Raw genomic sequence first — 20,586 nt, forward strand, 5'->3', positions numbered from 1 at the left:
ATAATAAGAATAATAATATAAAATTAGTAATATAAAGGGGAGACGAAATTCATGACCCAATGCACAATGTCGACCATAAGTGGTTGCATCGCTACTCGCTTCACACTATCCACCTCCCACCAGAAAAAAACATCTAGACCGGCGGCGCTCCGCCCCATCGCCACCGCGAGCCTTAACAACTCCTCCGCCGCCTCTCCGCCGAGTCTCATCAGAAACGAACCCGTCTTCGCCGCTCCGGCTCCCGTTATCCACCCCCTCCTGGTACTATCATCTCTCCCTCCACATTTTCATGACATTTAAGTCAAATATTTTATGCTCGCTCTTGTCACGCACTTAAATGTGTTAACATGGAGAGTTGCATGCAGAGAGAAGACATGGGGAAGGATTCGTACGAGGAAGCCATTGCTGAGCTCCAAAAGCTCCTAAGGTTCGTTTTTCATAATAACCATTAAACATTAGCTGATGGTATTAATCTACATTGCATTTTTTACTTTAAGTATAAGAATTAATATCAATGCATGCAGTGAAAAAGGGGAACTTGGACCCGTCGCCGCCGCCAAAATCGATGAGATAACGGCGCAGCTGCAAACAGTCGATGCAAGCGCCGCCTCTTCTGCAGCCACTGTGGAAACCTTGAAAGCTGGTTTCAGACATTTCAAGAAAGAGAAATACGAGTAAGCTTTCCATATCCAAAAGAACAAAGAAGATCGACCATTAAACAAAGAATCCATGATATTCTGGTTTACATTTTCAGGAAAAATCCTGCTTTATACGGTGAACTTGCTAAAGGCCAGAGTCCCAAGGTACGTACTGTAAAGGTTCCACATCAAAATATTTTATGAGTCTTCATCTTAGAAAATTAATTTTTAGGTCCCTTTATTCATTTTTTTTTTAATTTTTATACAGTTTATGGTGTTCGCGTGTTCGGACTCGCGGGTGTGCCCGTCACATGTGCTCGACTTCCAGCCAGGGGAAGCATTCGTGGTTCGAAATGTTGCGAACATGGTCCCTGCTTTCGACAAAGTGCGTACGCTTATTACATTGTATGCATAATTGTTCTGAACTATATATGTAATTTTAAATTGTTGTGATTTTAAACTGGTTCTTCATCTGCAATAGACTAAATACTCTGGGACTGGGGCCGCAGTTGAGTATGCTGTTCTTCACCTTAAGGTATATTTTTACACTTCGATTTGGTGCCTGTTATAGAGTATTTGTCATTGACATGTGTAAGCTCGAACAATTCTATAGGTTCAAGAGATTGTTGTGATCGGGCATAGTGCTTGTGGAGGAATCAAAGGGCTCATGTCATTTGCTTGTGATGGATCCTCCGGCACGTAAGTCGCCGCGTACTTTTGAACTAAATAATTTTTATATCTTGACTCGTGGGATGCACATAAAATTCGTATTATCCCATGGTTATAAAGAAATTGGCTGAGTAGTCTAAATAATGGCTTTATGGTTGATTTGTTAAGTGACTTTATCGAGGATTGGGTGAAAGTATGTTTACCAGCCAAGTCCAAGGTGCTATCGGAAGCTAATGGTTCCCCATTTGGTGGTCAATGTGCACTATGTGAAAAGGTAAAAATATAAAAAAATTCATGCACATCAAATGATATATGTAAACACAAGATATAATTAATACCTCTCTAATATTTCATCTTCGTGCAAAACAGGAAGCAGTGAATGTTTCACTTGGAAACTTGCTGACGTATCCATTTGTTAGAGACGGTCTGGTGAACAAGACTCTTGCTTTAAAGGGTGGCTACTATGATTTTGTTAACGGGACTTTTGAGCTGTGGGGGCTCGATTTCGGGCTTTCGCCATCTCTCTCTGTATGAACCTGAAACCATTACCGTTTCTCTGTACGTTGTCTTTTCCCTCGTGGAGAATTCGATCGATGTCTTTTCCCTGGTTATTAAATTGTATGTATGAAAAATGATCAGCTATGAGGAATGAGAATGAATGTTAGGGTCCTTTTGTTGTATGATTTCATGTTTAGATATAAAAGTTCCAGTTCCAAGTTTATTCATATGGGCATTTCTCCAATTTTTCTTGGCTTTGACAGTTAAAAGATGTGGCCACCATACTGCACTGGAAGCTCGTGTAGGAAGATCGTCAGAGACCATTCTACCATATGGGGATCTTTTGAATAGCAAATTTTAAATTATATATATATGTATATAACCAGAGACTTCCTTTGAATTCAGTTGCAAGATGTTAATTCCAGTCAAATTTTGTTGACATAGTGTTTTATATAATTGAATGAAATTACACACTGCAAACAGGTTTACAAAAAACTAAAAATCCGTCATGAAATGTGGAATGGAAACTCAGTTCAGAGAAGATCGAACATTAATTAACATAGATTCTTGTATTTCAATCCTCCATAAATGCATGAATTACAACACAATAAACATAGATTCTATTTCTTTTACTTTCGAGGAAAAACGTAGATTCTATTTCAATCCTTCATAAATGTAAGAATTACAATACATTTCATATACAAGGATAGATAGCCTACTTGTAGATGGCCGTGCATGGAAAGTTTGTTATTATACAGCACTTGGACACTTGAATTATTTACAATAGTCCAGTATTACCAAAGAACAATAGAGAGAATGTAATAAGCATTTTTGGCATGAATTATAAGTAAGACTATATGAACAAGTACCGTTAGGTTTCATCAGGTTTTGGCTCGAGGATTACAGGGATTTTTTCCAGGCGATCACCACGCAGCACTTCCACAGTTATCTAAAGAACAATATTTGCACAAATTTCGATCACTTTTCAATCACTGAAATTCCACTGTTAAATAATGACTCAACTTTCAAGGTCGTGTGTGATAATTGTCTTAAAAAAATTTTTAGCCTTCCGAGAAAACATCAGGCAAATAAGCATGAAAATTAATGAGGTTTAGTGTCCAGCAGACTCGTTACATTTGGCAATAAAGCAAGCAAGAATTATTTGCCCTCTCCATGAAGAAGATGGTATATATTTAGATAAATGCAGCTTCAAGCAGTTAAAATTAACCCCAAAAATTAAAGTGTTCACCTTATCACCCACTTTGCACTGGTCCATTATTTTGTACAAGTCACTGCCATTGGAAACCTTCTTCCCATCAATGGATGTAATTATATCACCCAAAATGAGTCTGCCATAAGAATCACGTTTTGTAGATTGAAGACCCTGCGGACCAAAATTACACCAACTAGTTTTTAATAACAGTTCATGTGTGTTCGATGTGTAATCATCCACATCTGAAGCAAATGAAATTTTGACAAAATCTGAAACAGCTCTGCATTAAAACAAAGGGCAAGAAAGGGTGTTATAGTAGGCATACTGCTTTTCCTGCTGGTCCATTTAATGGAGCATCCAAGACAAGAACGCCGCTAACTCCCAGTTGCTCCACTGATTGATCAGGTGCAAACTTCACACCCAATATTGGTCTAGTGACTTTCCCAAACTTCACTAATTGATCGACAATGCCACCTACCTAGACATAAAACATAACAGGGCGAAGGAACTCCTTAGAAATTAAATAATTGTCCTTCAGAAAAAATCTCACAAAACAAATGTGACCAAGAAGTTACTCACAGTGTCAATAGGAATAGAAAACCCAACTCCAGATGAAGCACCGGAAGGGGAGTATATGGCTGTATTTATCCCAATAAGATTCCCGGAACTATCAAGAAGTGGTCCTCCACTATTACCAGGATTGATTGCAGCATCAGTCTGGATGACATTCTGAATTGGACGGCCAGTTGCAGCTGAACTGATTTCCCTCTGAAGCCCACTAACAAAACATTGAAATCGTGATGATAAGGAAGAGTTCGTGCAGGTGTTACACAAGTTTTCTCGCTAAGTCTTGCTCATTACACACTGAGAATCAAAACTTGGGTGAAACAGAAAGATGTTAGATTAAGAGAATACACTTGATCACTCAGGTAATTTTGAACATCTAAATCAAGGTCCCTGATAATTTATTGATGAGAAAAGTTGTTCCTGATTATCTAGAAAGTTGCTTCAAGAAATCAAGAGCTACAAACATAAATAAACTTTCTGTATGTAGCCTCAGTTGCTCTTTTCCTTTCAAACCAAAAACTAAAGACCACTTTCAGTGATACAACCACAAATAAGTCCATCAGTTCAGGAACAAGATATCGTAGAATTATCAAATATAATTTATTGATACCTTATGACGCCAGTTGTAAGTGTGTGGTCCAGTCCAAACTGAAAAGCAATAAAGCATCAAAAGTTAATGATATCATATACATAATTAAAAAGGAAATCTCATGAATTTGATCACATTATACTATCATGATATCCCATTTCCAAAGTCATAATAATCAACATCAAGCAAGAGTAAGACGTGCTTTTAAAATTTAAGGCACGGTAGGGTCTAGAGAGGATTTAATGATTAGGACAGGTGTAATTTATGCGTGGAAGAACTTCTAAATGAGAAATAGAGCCAAAATATTTGAAGACACTCATAAATTTCTACAGAACTTCAAAATTATTCTGAAGCCAGCATTTCTCCAGCATGTTAGCTTTTAGAGACTTTCTATCAGTTTCCCCCGATGAAAAAACAATTATTGGTAGCTTTCCAACATCATCATCAATACTAAGCCAAAATTTGAAAAATAACGAGTACAAACGAACGCCTGCAGAGAGGAAGACAATTATTGAGAGGAATAACTTACAGGATTTCCAATTGCATATACTTTTTGACCAACAAGTAAGTCTGCAGAAACTCCAATTGGCATTGGTCTCAACTTGTCTTTTGGTGCATCAATATGCAGGACAGCAACATCCTTATCTGGATCAAACCCAATAACTTTTGCATCATACACACTCTGGTCTGCAAGAGTAACCCTGGAAACAACCACTAGAATTTATCAAAAAAACTAGAACTCCAAAAGATAACTTCAGAAAATTATCAAAATAGAAACGGAAACAAAGGCAGCTCAAAGTAATTTCACTGCATTCCATAAGAGTAGATGTCAACTGCAAACCCTAGAAGGTGGGACAGAAGCTCTAATAGGCATCCAATGTGTCTGTGTTTTCTAATGGTATAGTTAGATGTAAAAAATTCTGTCTGATGCTGACGGTCTTCTTTATAAGATGGCACCCAATTCTGAAAATATGTTTATTATTCTATTACATGGGTTTCCGTTTTTCCAGTCCTCAGAACAAAACTCTGATGCATCACTCTGCATATAGTAGCTGAGAACCACCTGAAGCATAACTATAATGCCAACAGCTATGCTAACGTTATGAGGAGTGAGGACCGTGCCATACCGCAGTCTTTCACAGAAAACTCTGTTGCTCCTATGCAAATCACACACAAAAGGGGGCTATCATCCAGCAATACTATCATTTCCATGTATGGAAAAGGTATATTCTTGCAAGTACTGAAACCTTCTTTCAAATAATCTTGAGATAACTATGAAAAACAACTAAATAATCATGATTTTTCTAGCAAGATCATTGAAAAAAAACCCATAAATACAGCATGTAGGACAATAGGCACACCATAACCAAACAAAGAAAGAAGAATAATACTTGAGATCGGATGCACCACGAATCACATGATAATTAGTCACAATGTGGCCTTGCGAATCCCATACAAATCCTGATCCTGATCCCTGAGGTACCTCCAATATATCCAACGTAAACGCATCCTGCCTAAAACATGAAATACCAACCCAAAGGTTAATTAATCAAAAAGACAATTGAAAATTTTAGTACGAACTTAAAACTAATCTACAATGCAGCTAACACAAAACTATTACAAATTATTCTAAGTAAAATATATACAGACAGGACGAGTTGTATCAGAACAAAAGAATAGCTAAAAATTAAAACTGCTAAAGAACCCCAAAAAAAAAAAAAAAAGTCCCAGTACTAATGAGACAGCCACAAAGGTTTGGACTTTGTCCTCACTAAAAACAGCAGAAATATAACAGTAGTTAAATTTCATCAAACTAAGGAGTAAGGAACACAAAAAACAATACCTGGAGGCAAGATTAGTAATGTAAACAACCGAGGGAGTGTTCTCTTGAAAAAGACGAACTGTGGCAAGCTCATCGGACTGCAATTTCCTATGCGTACTGACCACCAAAGCCGAAACTGAATCAACATCCGTCACAAGAACAGAAACGGACAAAGCAGCCGATGCACAGAGCACGAAGAATGAATCCACGGCCTTTTTCAAGCTCTCCTGAGAAACCAGCTCCAATTTCGGTGCAAATTTCTCGCGGAGAGCGGAAACAGCCACCGGAGAGGCCCAAATTGAGCGCCTCACAAGAGTAGGAGGTTTCGAGATCAAGAAATTGGGGATTGAATTGGCGGTTGAAGAGGAGAAAGCAGAAGCAAGAGCAGCCATTTTTCTGCGGAGGCAGCTACTCTTCACATTATTATATTATTATACTTGAAGAAAAGGAAACCACTTCGATTGGTTCATTTGCTATTTTATTTATTTTACAATATTTTTTACTTACATTTTTTAAAAATATCTGATCTTTGGAATTATTTGGGCTCGGATCAACTTATTTACTGTTATGGGCCACATAACGATTGGGGCTATTGTCGATTCTCTATTGGAGACTAAAAGTAATGGGCTTTGTGTACTTTTAAGTCTGGTCCGAATGGATTAATTTTACTTGGTTGATTCGTTCAATTATTCTATCCCACAATTCAACCATCATGTAGTAGATACTAGAAAATATTTTTTTGTACAATTTAAACTGAATTGGAGAAAAAATTGCTAAAGCAAATATATGTTAATAAATAAAATATTAATTATAAATAATGGATTGTTTTGAATAAATTTAAAAACAATTATCAATCATTACTACTTTAAATAGGAGATAAAGCCTAAAAATGACATAAATGAGAGTATTTTGGTTAGTGTTTGAAAACTTTAAAGATAAGTGATTATGAATTTTTTTATTAAGAAAAAATACATAAACACTTATATTTAGAGGTTTTAAACACTACTTTAGATCGATAATAAAGACTTCACCTTCCACACCAAACTCTGAGGATCTCTTCCATGATAATCCGTCCTCGAACTCGATTTTATTCTCGATATATACACCTACCTACCCTTAATATAGACAAGAGCAAATCTCCGCTCTTGAGCCAGCTTTTGGGGTGAGTTAGGTCCTACTTTCATTTTTTAACATGGTATCAGAGTCTAGGCCCGACACATGTGTTGGACTGTCCATAATTAGGTCCACCCGTCCCATAGTTGGGCCAGCCGTTAATATTTTCACGCTTCAGTCATTTCATTTTTGTGCGTGAGAGGGGTGTGTTAGTGTCATAGTGTGTTAATTTGTGTCCCACATCGGTTGGATAAATATCCCGAGAGTCCTTAATATACACAAGGACAATCTTCACCTCTTGAGCTAGCTTTTGAGGTGAGTTAGATCCGAGTCATTTTTTAACATTGTTGGTGTGTTAATTTGTGTCCCACAAATATCCTGGCAGCCCTTAATATAAAAAGAGCAAACTTCCCCTCTTGAACTAGCTTTTGAGATGGGTTAGGTACGAGTCTCATTTTTTAATATTTTATTCTCGATATATACACCTACCTATCATGTGAGGCTGTGCTATTTCTTTTTGAAATAAAATAAAAAATATAACATAGGAAATTGAAATAAACAATTTGAGTGGAAAAAATTATTCCAAATATATATAGATTTTGTACATGCTGCCCATAGGGTAGTGCCTTGTGGGCAACGTGTACAAACATGATTGGTCCAAATCGATGGGTCCCACGTGAGGCCTATTGATTTGGACCAATCAGAACACGCCACGCTGCCCACAGGGCACTGCCCTGGGGTGGTGTGTAAACCCATGATTTTTTAAAATCAGTGGGCCCCTAAATCCCGGGAAATTCTATGCCACCCCAAGGGCACTGTCCTGGGGATGGCGTATAAACCCATGATTGGTTAAAATTAGTAGGCCCTATCCACGTGGAGCCCACTGATTTTAACCAATCATGTTCTGTCACGCCATCCCAAGACAATGCCCTTTGAGGTGGCATAGAACTTCCCCTAAATCCCCATCTCTACTTTTTGAAATGTGTTCCCATTCTTCTTTTATTCTGCAATTTCCAGCGAGTCCCCACTCCCCAGCATGGGCAATAGGACTCTCACTTTGAATGTGATGTTGGAAAAAAAAAAATTGGTTTGATTTTACGTCCAAGGTAAAATTTTCAACTTCGTGGTTTCCTAAATTAAAGCAAAAACCAACATGTATATTGCATAGTGAAGTATTTTTAAATATTAACTAAATTGGAAAGAAACAAAATGTGGAAAACGACCATCTTTCTGGATTCATTCTATAACTTTACCCTTGACAATGTAAGTTATTTTGACAATTTAAAGTCATTTATCGAAACAATCAAGTTGTTCAAAATTTTCAATCACATTTTTTTTTAAAGTTACAATGAGTTGTGTACAAAATTACGTGTCATAATTATGACAAAGTATTAAATAAAATAAAAATAAATGTCTATTTCACAAGAAAATAGACAATATATCAGCGGGAAACCACAAAATTAAAACTTGGTAGATAGACTCTAATGGTGGATGAGCGGTTGGGTAATGAATCACCATAGCTGGTGCTTAGTTGAGCCCAATTTTAAAAAAATTGAATGGGGATTTTTTTATTGAAATTCAAATGAGCAAGATTTGCTCGAGTTAAAAAATTTCTTCAGACAAAAAAAAACGATAATAAAAATAGTAATAAAAGAAAACGGACAAGTAAATAGATTCTGCAAACGGGCCGGGCCCATCAAACAAAGACAAAAGAAAAGTTCGTTAACCATTGGTATATGTAATTGGGTCCACCATTTACTTTTGTGTGAAAGAAATATAAGTTGTGGGCCTACTCCTTTCTGACCAAGAATGTAGTTTTGGCAGTACTCAATCATTTTTAATAAATTTATTTATTTATTTTCAATAATATTAAAATAAATGCATAACATACTTGCCAAATACCGCAATATAAATAAATTTAAATTTCGTTTTGGACAAGTGAAAACTTTATTTTACATATATAAATATTTTTTTATGAAAATGTTTTAAAATTTATTTTTAGAATAAATATGTGCTTGAAGAACATTTTTTAAAAATATCTTACAAAAGTTTCCTTCAAATACATATTTTAAAATTTACACTTTTAAAACAATAAAAACGTTTTCAAAAAATATGTACAACTGAAGATGAGTTTTGTAATATTTTCGTCAAAGGTCAAAATCCTTGGTGGAACCATAACATAAATCACTCTCATTATGACGGTTACAATAACAATAATGATAATAATTTCGTCATAGAATTTTTTTTTTATTTTTTTTCAAAAAAAGGAGAAAGTTGCTTCTTTTGACTATTTTTGTTAGTGCAAATGGCCACCAATTTGAATATGTAGTGGGCAATTTCTTTTTCGACCTTTCCTAGGAAGATACGGGGCCTTCTCTTTGTGGCCTCGTTGCTTGTGGCAAAGTTCTCTTTTGCCACAAAAATATACCAAATATTCATTTCTTTCTTTTCTGCTTTTTTAAGTGGTTGTAGAGAAATTGGGGATTCACCAATAAATTTGGGAAATGATTTTTTTTTTTTTAAAAAAAATCAAATATTCAAGAAATTTAAATGAGTTATGTACTTATGATACAGTTGATTAAAAACAATTTTTTTATAAACTAGTCAATATACTCAAATGTTCAATTAGAAAAAAGAATAATAATAATAATATCGTCTTATAGTTTTTCTCAAGAATCATATTTATACAACTATATGAACATGATAAACAATATGCAGAAGCAGATCGAGTGTTACCTCCGGCCATCAAATAATTTGTAAGTATGCTGCTTTCCTCCGATTGAAGCCTTCTAAGCACTTCAACTCTATCGTAGATGGTGTATTTGTGTTGTTATGAGTTGTGTGCTTAGAGACCTCAAGAGTCTCGGTATTTATAAGCAATTTCCATATCATCAATTAGTGTTCGGAAGCACGAGATTCAAAAAAAGTGTGCGTTGCGTGTTTCACTTTTCTAAATGTGAGACGCCGTATGCACAGTTCGTCAAGGATAGCGGCATCGGTCGTCACTGCTTCCGTCATCATAGATATCTCGTTTGATATGTACCATAATTTCTTACATATCGATCTCGATGGATTGTAAAAATTTGGTTCTTTTCGCTCTCAATAGATGTTCAAGTTGGTAAAATAAATGGATGCTTAATCAAAAGTCATTAGTTCGAGTCGCACATAACTTGTTTAATGCATTTACTTAATTAGCTTAATTTATAAGTTATTACATTAATCCGGAGTTTTCAACTTACAAAAATCTGGCAAACATCATGAACACAAGCGCACAGAAATAATCAAATTTATTTGAGAATAAAATAGGGAACATATGGAAATATGGAAATGTTTGTTTATTTATTGCTCTTGAAAGCCAAATTTATGATTATTTAATTAATTCCTAAATGAAAAAGAAAATGAGCAGCAAAAGTAAAAACAACATACGAGAGAAAGAAAAAGAAACGAGCGGCTTGGGAAGGACGAAGGTTGCGGAGGATATGGCGCGAAGTTGAACGATGCCACTGCAATCTCGACTCTGAATCAGCTGTCGCGTCGAGCAACTCCCTCCTTTCACTTCCCTTTTCGTCCGCCGCGTAGAATTTCCCATCTTTTTTTTGTTGCCTGAGTAAATATTTGAGATCCGCTGGTTCCTGTTTCCGATTCTTGTTTGATTTCCGGGGGGCCAAGAACCCGCGTCTAAGAACCATTTAGCTTGATTTTACAAAAGGGGTGCCACAGGAGGCCAAGGAGGTCAATCGTATGTCCTTTCTCTTGACAACTAATGAGTTTCTTTTGGGTTTTCTTTTGGTTTGTTAGACTTTGATGGTTTGATTCATTGAATGAAGTGTGCGAGCATGCGCTATGCATTTGTTATTGATGAAACATCTAAGAAAATATCGGTTTGCTAATCTTTAGCTTATGAGTTGTTTTGATACTCCTCTACCTCAATTAGCATGAATAATCAAGTAGTTGTTATATGCGGAGGTAAGGTATGCAAGTACTTATGTCCGAGTCATTCATCGAATCATGTCATCATCGTTATGTACGAGGTGTGTTGCATTCGATTAACTTTCTAGACTTTCCTATTGCTTGTGCTAAAACCCAAGTTTTTGCTCTGTTTTTTCAAGTATCGATTCTGATTCGGATCCGGGAGTTTGTGATACATATTAAAATGGCAGCCCCGAGCATATGTAAATTTGCATTTCACCGCATTTACCATCGATCATATTGTATATTAATGCGTTGTATGTTGCTAGTCGTTCTACCTTGTTATTTCATTGTATGTTTATGCTTATCCTCTGGAGCTATTGTATCTTCTCCATTTTCCACATTGCTTTGAAATTTTTGCGAGAAGTTAACTGGGGCATAGAGCTCATATTAGAAAGAGAAAATTGATGTGGAATCTGTTTTCTTGGTATGGTTCTTGGCTTTGCACACTGCATGCTATTTTTTTTTTAAATATGCCATTTTTCAATAATTTTTTTCTTTTTGAAAATTATGATTTATGTCAATAATTTTTGCTTTTATAATTAAAATGAATTAACTAGCATATTAACCTTGGAATCGAACCCAGGGACCCATAGAAGAAGTATTTGGAGACTACAGTTTCCAATACTTTATTAATAGTTTAGTTATAAAAATGGTGAGAGTGTTTGCATCAGTGATTCAATTGGATTCTCTTTTAGAGTGGCTGGTCGAAGATTAAATGAATTTACACTTTCACTAAGCAGAGTACTGAAATGGCCACCGGTGTGGCTCTAGGAAGCGGCGGACTACCTTTTAAAGAGACTTTATACAAGGGGAAAAGCTGCAGACAGGTTTCTTGGGTTCACATTGTAGCAGTCTCAAAATGTATGCAGAAAGAGCTTTCTTGGTACGTAATTTGAAAAAAAAATTGAATTTACGTTGTGCATCTGGAGATGTACGAGGATTTTGAGTTGGTCTTCTCTCTTTTTGATGCTGTCTATTGTGAGTTTAGTTGACAAGGGGTGGAGAATTTATTTTGGACATGAAAAATTTGAACTTTTTGGTTGTTTAAGATTTTGCAACAGTAATCGTGGAAACAATCTTTTTTTGGAGATTTCTTCGACAAGTTTTTCATTCCACTCATGTTCAATCAACTCATTTTTATGATCATAGCGCTAACCTTTTTCTTTTGTTTTTTTGTTTGTTTTTGTTTTTGGAGATTACATCTTCTCTGATGCTTAATTTGGTTTCTCCAGGTCTTTTGGGGTCTCCAAAGTCCTTCAGGTCAATAACAGTAACCATGCTCATTCCAAATCCAAGGAGGATTGGAAGCAAAGCAGGGTAACCATCACATCATGCTTGAGAGATGGATATACCAAGTATTTTGATTTTGCTGTCATTGGAAGTGGAGTGGCTGGCCTTCGTTACGCTCTTGAAGTTGCAAAACATGGAACCGTTGCAGTGATAACGAAGGCTGAGCCCCACGAAAGCAACACAAACTATGCACAGGGCGGTGTGAGTGCTGTGTTGTGCCCATCAGATTCAGTAGAAAGTCACGTGCAAGATACAATTGTTGCGGGCGCCTATCTTTGTGATGAGGAGACTGTTCGAGTGGGTACTTTTTCCTCCACTTATCTTGTGAAAACATTCTTATAATATATACTCTGATTATATTTATCCATAGACAGCCACTTCACTAATTGATTTATGTTCCACCAAAAAGATTGAAATTTATGATATTGCCTTGCAGTCTGAGGAGAGGTTCTGATTTAGTCCCTTTCTTCCATATATTTTGGCCTTTTAAGGTTTTATTCAGTAGTATGTGTCCATACCATCCAGCCTTTGCAGGTTTAAGCTAAAAATAAAATGAAATTTAGTTTGTGTGATGTATTTAATGAAGATATCATATCAACATTAAGTTTGGAAAATTTGGATTTGGACTTTGTTTGTGTTCGCTCAAACAGAAAAGTAGTGTCAAGTGTTTAATATTTTTTACCATCTTTTGTGAAATTTTCCAGGTGGTGTGTACCGAAGGGCCTGAGAGAATCAGGGAGTTGATTGCTATGGGTGCTTCATTCGATCACGGGGAAGATGGAAATTTGCACCTGGCAAGGGAAGGGGGCCATTCTCATCATAGAATCGTACATGCTGCTGATATGACTGGTCGGGAGATAGAGAGGGCGCTATTGGAGGCAGTTTGGAAGGATCCCAACATTTATGTTTTTGAACACCATTTTGCGATAGATTTGCTGACTTCTCAGGTTTACCTTGGTCCATCTTTAATCTTTCTTTGAAATGTGAAATATCAAAAGTGCTTCTTGACTTTCCAGTGTCATTGTCTAATATAATTATGTCAGCTGGCTTTCAGGATGGCTCTGATGCTGTTTGTCACGGGGTTGATACTTTGAATACTGAGACAAATGAGGTTAGAACTTAGAAAGTGGATATGATTCATATGTTATATGGCCTGTTCGTATTTTTTTTGTTGGAAGATATTCTAAAGACGACCTTACTGAAATGGAAGAGCCTCTATGGTCTTGTTTTTGTGTCCTTTTGAATCTTTTAGGTCGTGAGATTCATTTCAAAGGTAACTCTACTTGCTTCAGGAGGGGCTGGACATATCTATCCGAGCACTACCAATCCCTTGGTACAGTTTCAGCAAAAGAAAATAAACAGAATATTTCAGGATAGAAATACAATTTATTGAAGATATTTGTCGTTATCTCTATAGGTTGCCACTGGCGATGGAATGGCAATGGCTCACCGAGCTGAGGCTGTAATTTCCAATATGGAGTAAGATTCTGAATACCCTCAGGATTATTGCTGATTTGGGTTACTTGGAACACTTGTTTTACCTTAGGCACTATGGACTCAGCCATTGGTTGTTTATGCCAATTGATCTTGTTTGATACATTTTATGCTCCCAGGTTTGTGCAGTTCCACCCTACAGCTCTGGCTGATGAAGGTCTTCCTCTTAAACCGACAAAAACTCGAGAAAATGCCTTTTTGATAACTGAAGCTGTGAGGGGAGATGGAGGAATCCTTTACAACTTAGGCATGGAAAGATTCATGCCCTTGTATGACAAGAGGGCAGAACTCGCCCCTAGGGATGTTGTAGCGAGAAGTATAGACGATCAACTCAAGAAACACAATGAAAAGTATGTGCTCCTCGACATAAGTCACAAACCCAAACACCAAATTCTCTCCCATTTCCCAAACATTGCTGCTGAATGCCTCCGGAACGGTTTAGACATAACAAAACAACCGATTCCCGTAGTTCCAGCTGCTCACTACATGTGCGGTGGAGTTCGTGCCGGCCTCCAAGGGGAAACAAATGTCAAAGGTCTATATGTGGCTGGTGAAGTTGCTTGCACTGGTTTGCATGGAGCAAATAGACTGGCTAGCAACTCACTGTTAGAAGCTCTCGTGTTTGCAAGACGAGCTGTCCAACCGTCCATCAATCACATGAAGAGCTTCCGTATTGATCGCGGGGCTTCAATTTCATGGGCTCGTCCCATAATGCCTAAATCACTCGGTGATGTTATTTTGAACAACATAGTACGCAGGACAAGGGAGGTAAGGAAAGAGCTCCAGTCAATCATGTGGAAGTACGTCGGGATAGTTCGTTCAACAACTAGGCTGCAGGCTGCTGAAAAGAGGATAGGAGAATTGGAACTGGAGTGGGAAACATACTTGTTTCAGAACGGTTGGGAGCCGACCATGGTTGGTCTAGAGGCGTGTGAGATGAGAAATTTATTTTGTTGTGCGAAGCTTGTAGTGAGCAGCGCTCTGGCGAGGCATGAAAGCCGGGGGCTTCACTACACGATAGATTATCCTCATTTGGAAGAGAGCAAGAGGTTGCCTACCATTATCTTCCCTAGTTCACCAGTTAATAGTACATGGAGTTCAAGGCAATTACACAGGCAACAGATTTGTTGAAAATGAAGATTGTTTTGTTTCAGTCTTCTTGCCGGTGGGGTAACTTGGCAAGTTTGGTTTATTATTATATATGAACTAAAATCATGAAATCATTTTGCAAGATTGGATCTTTGTGCTGGAATGTGCAATTTTTGTAGAGACCTGATGTTCCCTTTTTTGGGGGTCTTATTTGTCCTTGAATATTGGATTTTTCGATGCATATTCCAATGCATTGTAGCTTATATATTGTGCAGAAAAAATTGGTTTCCTTTATCGAAACAAGTACATTGATTATATTTGATTCATGTAGTTCCTTTGTTTCGGGTTTCCTTCTGATTAATTCTATTTATGAAAATTGCAATCGATCCCGATTACTTTAGGAATAAGTTTTGATCAAGTTGGTAGGCCAACCCAACAATGTTCATCCTAACGTGTAAAGAAAATATTGAAAGATGTTCTAGAAAGAATGATGAATGCAGTTATATTGACTTGAACCAATGTTTGTGGCAACCACAACCGAAAATGAAGTACCATCTTTGAAACAATAATGGATGAAAATGGACCTTTTAACTATATGAACAAGTCCTAATCTATTGACAAAGCTAATTCGAGCTGGCTATATGCATACGAGAATTACTGACGACTGATCAATGCTTCTAAAGATTTCGATCTTCTGCTCGGGACCATCCCCGATTCTTTTAGTAACACGCTCAGCCGACGTTTTTCGTCTTCAACGTTGGAGTTTGCAGTTCCAAGCTTCTCCTCTCTCATCTCCACAACATGATCTAACATTTGGATTGCATCGCTAGTCCTGTAAGAAATCAGTTCAACTAAATTCAGTAATTGGTCCATTTATCTGAATTATTCAAAATACATATCGTTTCACGTTTCAAACCATGTTTACCTGCCCATTGCATCGTATATGCCTGCAAGATTGCTGTAGACTCCTAGAGTGTCGGCATGGCACGGTCCACATACCTTATCCAGAACAGTCCTGGCTTCTTCGAACAAATCACAGGCTTCATCTATCAAAGAAAGTTGCATACAGGCAAGCCCAAATTGATTGAGGACAACACCAAAAATGGCAGATTTCTTCTCTCCCGTTTCCCGAAACTTCGAAATTGCACTGTTTAGAGATCTGTAAGACTCAAAATAGCTTCCCAAAATGTAATAGAGAGATCCCATCTGTGCTTCAATTCCTGCTATTACATTCAGCTGCCCTGGTCCATCACCGTACACTTTTATCGCCTTTTGTAGCAACTGCAGTGCCAGGTTTGGTTCACGTAGTGATTCGTAGATTGCCGCAATGTCCACCAGACCACTGGCAATCTCTTCAGGGAGAGAACCGGGAGATGGCTTGTCATAAATTCGAAGAGCATTTTCACAGTATAATTCGCATTCAGTAAATTTCCCTATTTTGTTGAATAAATCTGCCAAACGAATGTATACCATAGCAACTAACGAATGGTTCTCTCCTTTACTTGACTTGAACATATTGAGAGCCTTTTGATATGTGAAAACTGCCTCTTCATACCTATCCAATGATAGATATGTATCCCCAATATTGCAGTCTATGTCGGCCACTTCCGCAATCTGTCCATTACCAACCATGGCCATCCTTGCAAGAATATAATGCTCGAGGGAGCCTTCATAATCTCCTTTGGAATCGCAAATAAGTCCCATTAATCTCCTATCCGCTATTTCTTGTGCAGAACCTGATGTTTTATTTTCTTTATGGATATCAAGCGCCACCAAACAAAGCTTCTCAGCTTCATCAAATTGCATTGCTTGAACTTGGGCTTCAGCTATGTATCTGCACGTTTCACCGAATTGAGGATGTTTCTCTCCAAGAACGCGACGCTGGATATCCAGACCTGCCGTGTAAAGCAGTATAGAATTCTCAAACTGATCAAGAATCGCATAAGTATCACCTAACTGCATACACCCTGCAAATTTGGCCACCGCATGATCATGGCCTAAATCCACCACTGGAATATCGATTGATCGTTCAAGAATGGGAATTGCCTTGGTATAACAGCCAAGCCTGCAGTATAACGCTGCCACGGTGTGCAGGCACATGACAAAGTCTAGATTAGGCTTGGCGTTTGAGGCAAATTCAAAGGATTTCATCGCCCGAAGAGCCAGTTCCAGAGCCTTTTGACAATTATTATCCCCTGAAACTACCAAGTTTCTTGCCTGTTTGAGTAGATATGGTCCAAGGTATCCAGGTTCACGTTGATTTTCACTTCCATACGGCCATTTCTTCCCTGCAAATGGAGGGCTTGTCTCATTTTTCGAGAAGACTGTATTCAGCCTCTTCAAATCCTTCCCGCTTTGTTTCCCCGTAGGTGGTTTGCCATTAAGAGTTTTGCTCCTCGAACTACTCTTCCTACAGGCTTCCAAATTAGTTCGTTTTGCCCCACGAGGTGGCAAATTCGGCTTACCTGAATCTTCCTCAATAATTTTATCATCTTCAGATTCTTTTTCCCCACCAACTTTCTCCATCACAACCTCCTTTTGAACCTCCACCCCAGCGAAAAACCGCAACTCGGAATCAATTCGTGATTCGTCACCATACGAATAGAAACTACGCATTGAGGGTGAATGATCCGAGCTTTGGATTTCGCAGATGTTGCGATAAAGTTGCTCGATGGAGGTGTCGATTGCTCCATCCAAGGCCAGGTCAATAGAGTCAGTTTCATAGCCGCTCATCGTGCTCAGTGGCGGACTGTGGGTACTCAATGGACTTCTAGGAGACCTCTCTGCAAACATTTCTTTACCGCTCAAATTACATCCCTCCAAATCCTCGGCGCCATTAGATCCATCCATCACATATCCCGGCATCGAAACTCTGGTTACAAAGCTTTCTTCTGCATACAAAACATACACCAGACAATTCCAAAAACATTAAAAATCAAACGATGTCATGATATAACTGAGCTCAACGCAAGCAGCGAATTCCCCAATAGAAACAAGTTTCAAATTTAGTATATCTTTCATTTTTGCAATTAAATCCCAAGTCCTGTAAGGAGGAAACATCTCCACAAGGCACCAAATACTTCAATACTAAATGGAAACCCGCAAATCACAAACTACGAATCAAGAAAAGCTAAAAACATATATAATAACAGGACACAGTACATAAACATGGTCATACCTCGATTATTTTCTCAAGAAACAATAGCTGAAACGCTCGGAAGTCAGAGACAGCTATATATTTATCCCCACCCTCTACTTTTCTCGACCATTTGCATCCATATATCTATGTGTATATATATGTGTGTTGACGGGCAATGGAGATTACGGGACACGTAGAATTTGTTTGTTGGAAAAAAGGGATCGTAGGGTGGAATAGGATAATCAAGAATCGACCCAACAAATTTATCAAGAAATATATTTAAATTCCCCGAAAAATGATTGGAAAGATTGGAGCTTTGATAAAGTAAAACGCATACAAATGTGTGTGTGAATGTATGTGTAGGTGGGGTGCAGCAAAGTTGGAATTGCGAAGCATGAAGATGACTTGTCAGCTTCCACCATTGCCCGCCACCGCCACCGCTCCCCTTTTACTGTCTTTTCTTCCGCTTTCTTTATTACCTTCACACAAAATTAAATAATAAATCATTGGAAAATAAAATTTAAAAACATATTCTATATTTTATTTATTAGATATTGTTTGTATAATATATATTTAAATTTTAGACAAAAGTCCATCACAAAATCAGGGCGCACTTGGTCGTCTTCAAAACAAATAAATGTTAGATTGGTATGCTGAAAAAATCGTGGAATTTAATATTATTTGGATCTACTTTTGTATCCCTCATTGGGATTCATGAAATTTATTGTAGACTTACAATGTTTTGTAAATAGTATGTATTATTTAGAAGAATAATCTGATACCAGTATCAAATTGTACATCTTATGCGTATTATAAAATATCATAAGGTGTTCAACTATTATATGATAGAATAATAATTTTTTTAAAAGTATTATATTACAATAAAATAATTTAGTGTTTTTAAAGAAAGTACAAATATGTTAATATTATATTTTTATGCACTTAATGGGTGGCTACATATATCCTTGTTCTAATTTTTTTTTTTAAGAAGACAGCATCTAAAGTAATTTATTACGGGCTTATTAATGAAAATGAGAAAGGGTTGATTTTTTTTTTTATAAAAAAATAGATATTAATTATTCGATATCATAAGATTTTGAGCGTTTACATTAAGCAAACTAATCAGTTTAATCACATAGAAAAATATTTTTACTTTGGAAATTAGAAATAATGGCTAACTGCATCATACCCAAGTAAAAGTTTAAAAAACATTAAATCACCTATCAAATCGTTATAAAAATCCTAGCACATTTAATTCGTTTGTAAAGAATATTATGCCCGATTTTAAAAAATAAAGATTCTAAATATATCTAATTTTATACTTGGGGTTTCAGTATTTTTGAATTCTTATCGTGAATGTGGGGCCGATGCAATTTATCCTGAAAATAACATACAAATGAAACTACTAAAATTCTTCAACGTTTTCATCGGATGAAAGTGAAACTCAAACACCATCATCACATCTTCCAAAAAAAATCATAAAAATAATAAAAAAAACAGTAAACTCCAAAAACTTTTGCATAATATTCCATTAATTACATAATTAATGGTCGTTACACATGCCGTGCCATTAATGACTTTCCAACTATAGACTTCAACCATCCAAGTTTATTGGGTCGTGCATTAACTTTACTCAATTATATAGATCGTCCCAGAAATAAATCGTATAGTATATTTTTATATAAAATTTACATTTATGTAAAAAAAAATATTTATTTAATAAAATATAGTGTTTATTTTTATACATAAGTTTTTTGGAGTGGATATATTTATATTTTTGGCGGTTGTACTTTTGAAAGCAAGCCTATAATGATTGGGGGTTCCCATAATTTATTAACAAGCTGTCATGTATACAGCTTTGTTACAATTATGGGACCAGCCCAACCAAAAAATAGCGTGGGACCAATAAATTTAAAGTTAGGCCTCATTTCCAAAGAAACAATATATATTTTTTGTTACTATTAAATTTCAACCATACCTTTTTTTTTTTGGTAGTAATTTATACAACCAATAATGCACATGTCATTTTAATTCGAATTTAATTCTGAAAAATCAATCACACCAACGTTGATTTAATCGGCGGTTAGCCAACTATTATCACTATTATTATTTATTATTATTACATTAAGAACGTGATTACTTCAACTATTTATTTATACATTACAAAGAGAAGGAAACGTCGTTTTTTTTGTGACGTGGGAATCCGTAGCCGCTATCTTTCGGTGCGCTCTGGGTAAATCTCTGGACTTACGCAATAACCTGCAAATTACGCTAGTCAGGTAAACCACACTAGACAAGCCCTGTGTGATAGGTTAGTCTAAAAAGGTATTGGCAGAGGGAATCGAACTTCTGACCTATAGCCAAGATTTCACCTAATCTACTAACTTGGACACCCCCTTGAAACATCGTTTTTAGTTTTGTATGTCCTGGGGTATGATGTTTTGAGATATGAATCTATTATAGTCTACATTGTTAGTTAAATAAGTAATATCA

General features: G+C 36.8%; 4 protein-coding genes across 9 annotated transcripts; 2 read left to right on the forward strand and 2 right to left on the reverse strand.

Annotated features, from left to right (window-relative positions):
• The first annotated feature begins 35 nt into the window (after nucleotides 1-35).
• LOC140859823 (carbonic anhydrase 2-like) lies at nucleotides 36-2,244 on the forward strand. Of its 2 annotated transcripts, none has more exons than XM_073262388.1 (10): nucleotides 36-261; nucleotides 366-427; nucleotides 525-674; nucleotides 755-803; nucleotides 907-1,023; nucleotides 1,120-1,173; nucleotides 1,252-1,337; nucleotides 1,476-1,581; nucleotides 1,677-1,835; nucleotides 2,069-2,244. In XM_073262388.1, exons 1-10 carry the CDS (start codon nucleotides 52-54, stop codon nucleotides 2,108-2,110), a joined length of 1,035 nt encoding a protein of 344 aa, XP_073118489.1. In that variant the 5' UTR covers nucleotides 36-51; the 3' UTR covers nucleotides 2,111-2,244. The 2 variants fall into 2 exon arrangements, with proteins under 2 accessions (XP_073118489.1, XP_073118490.1); XM_073262389.1 differs by having other exon boundaries at nucleotides 37-261; nucleotides 1,677-1,865.
• On the reverse strand, nucleotides 1,773-6,429 carry LOC140859822 (protease Do-like 1, chloroplastic). 2 transcript variants are annotated; one of them, XM_073262387.1, is made up of 9 exons: nucleotides 6,018-6,429; nucleotides 5,566-5,688; nucleotides 4,704-4,875; nucleotides 4,196-4,233; nucleotides 3,598-3,796; nucleotides 3,344-3,496; nucleotides 3,055-3,189; nucleotides 2,675-2,754; nucleotides 1,773-1,911 (listed from the first exon to the last, which is right to left on the reverse strand). In XM_073262387.1, the coding sequence occupies exons 1-8, from the start codon at nucleotides 6,386-6,388 to the stop codon at nucleotides 2,677-2,679; spliced, it is 1,269 nt and encodes a 422-aa protein (XP_073118488.1). In that variant the 5' UTR covers nucleotides 6,389-6,429; the 3' UTR covers nucleotides 1,773-1,911; nucleotides 2,675-2,676. The 2 variants fall into 2 exon arrangements, with proteins under 2 accessions (XP_073118488.1, XP_073118487.1); XM_073262386.1 differs by lacking the exon at nucleotides 1,773-1,911 and having other exon boundaries at nucleotides 2,414-2,754.
• Nucleotides 6,430-10,510: 4,081 nt separating this feature from the next.
• Nucleotides 10,511-15,263, forward strand: LOC140863754 (L-aspartate oxidase 2-a, chloroplastic). 3 transcript variants are annotated; one of them, XM_073267390.1, is made up of 8 exons: nucleotides 10,511-10,848; nucleotides 11,822-11,964; nucleotides 12,314-12,668; nucleotides 13,076-13,318; nucleotides 13,426-13,482; nucleotides 13,624-13,704; nucleotides 13,789-13,850; nucleotides 13,985-15,263. In XM_073267390.1, the coding sequence occupies exons 2-8, from the start codon at nucleotides 11,831-11,833 to the stop codon at nucleotides 14,994-14,996; spliced, it is 1,944 nt and encodes a 647-aa protein (XP_073123491.1). In that variant the 5' UTR covers nucleotides 10,511-10,848; nucleotides 11,822-11,830; the 3' UTR covers nucleotides 14,997-15,263. The 3 variants fall into 3 exon arrangements, with proteins under 3 accessions (XP_073123491.1, XP_073123493.1, XP_073123492.1); XM_073267392.1 differs by having other exon boundaries at nucleotides 11,853-11,964; XM_073267391.1 differs by having other exon boundaries at nucleotides 10,511-10,841.
• A 178-nt stretch (nucleotides 15,264-15,441) lies between these two features.
• Nucleotides 15,442-18,531, reverse strand: LOC140863412 (protein KINESIN LIGHT CHAIN-RELATED 2-like). 2 transcript variants are annotated; one of them, XM_073266824.1, is made up of 3 exons: nucleotides 18,133-18,531; nucleotides 15,880-17,842; nucleotides 15,442-15,786 (listed from the first exon to the last, which is right to left on the reverse strand). In XM_073266824.1, exons 2-3 carry the CDS (start codon nucleotides 17,817-17,819, stop codon nucleotides 15,609-15,611), a joined length of 2,118 nt encoding a protein of 705 aa, XP_073122925.1. In that variant the 5' UTR covers nucleotides 17,820-17,842; nucleotides 18,133-18,531; the 3' UTR covers nucleotides 15,442-15,608. The 2 variants fall into 2 exon arrangements, with proteins under 2 accessions (XP_073122925.1, XP_073122924.1); XM_073266823.1 differs by having other exon boundaries at nucleotides 15,880-17,845.
• Between the last annotated feature and the right edge of the window lie 2,055 nt (nucleotides 18,532-20,586).

This window comes from Henckelia pumila, chromosome 4 (genome assembly GCF_033568475.1).
Source record: "Henckelia pumila isolate YLH828 chromosome 4, ASM3356847v2, whole genome shotgun sequence".
Lineage (NCBI taxonomy): Eukaryota > Viridiplantae > Streptophyta > Magnoliopsida > Lamiales > Gesneriaceae > Henckelia > Henckelia pumila.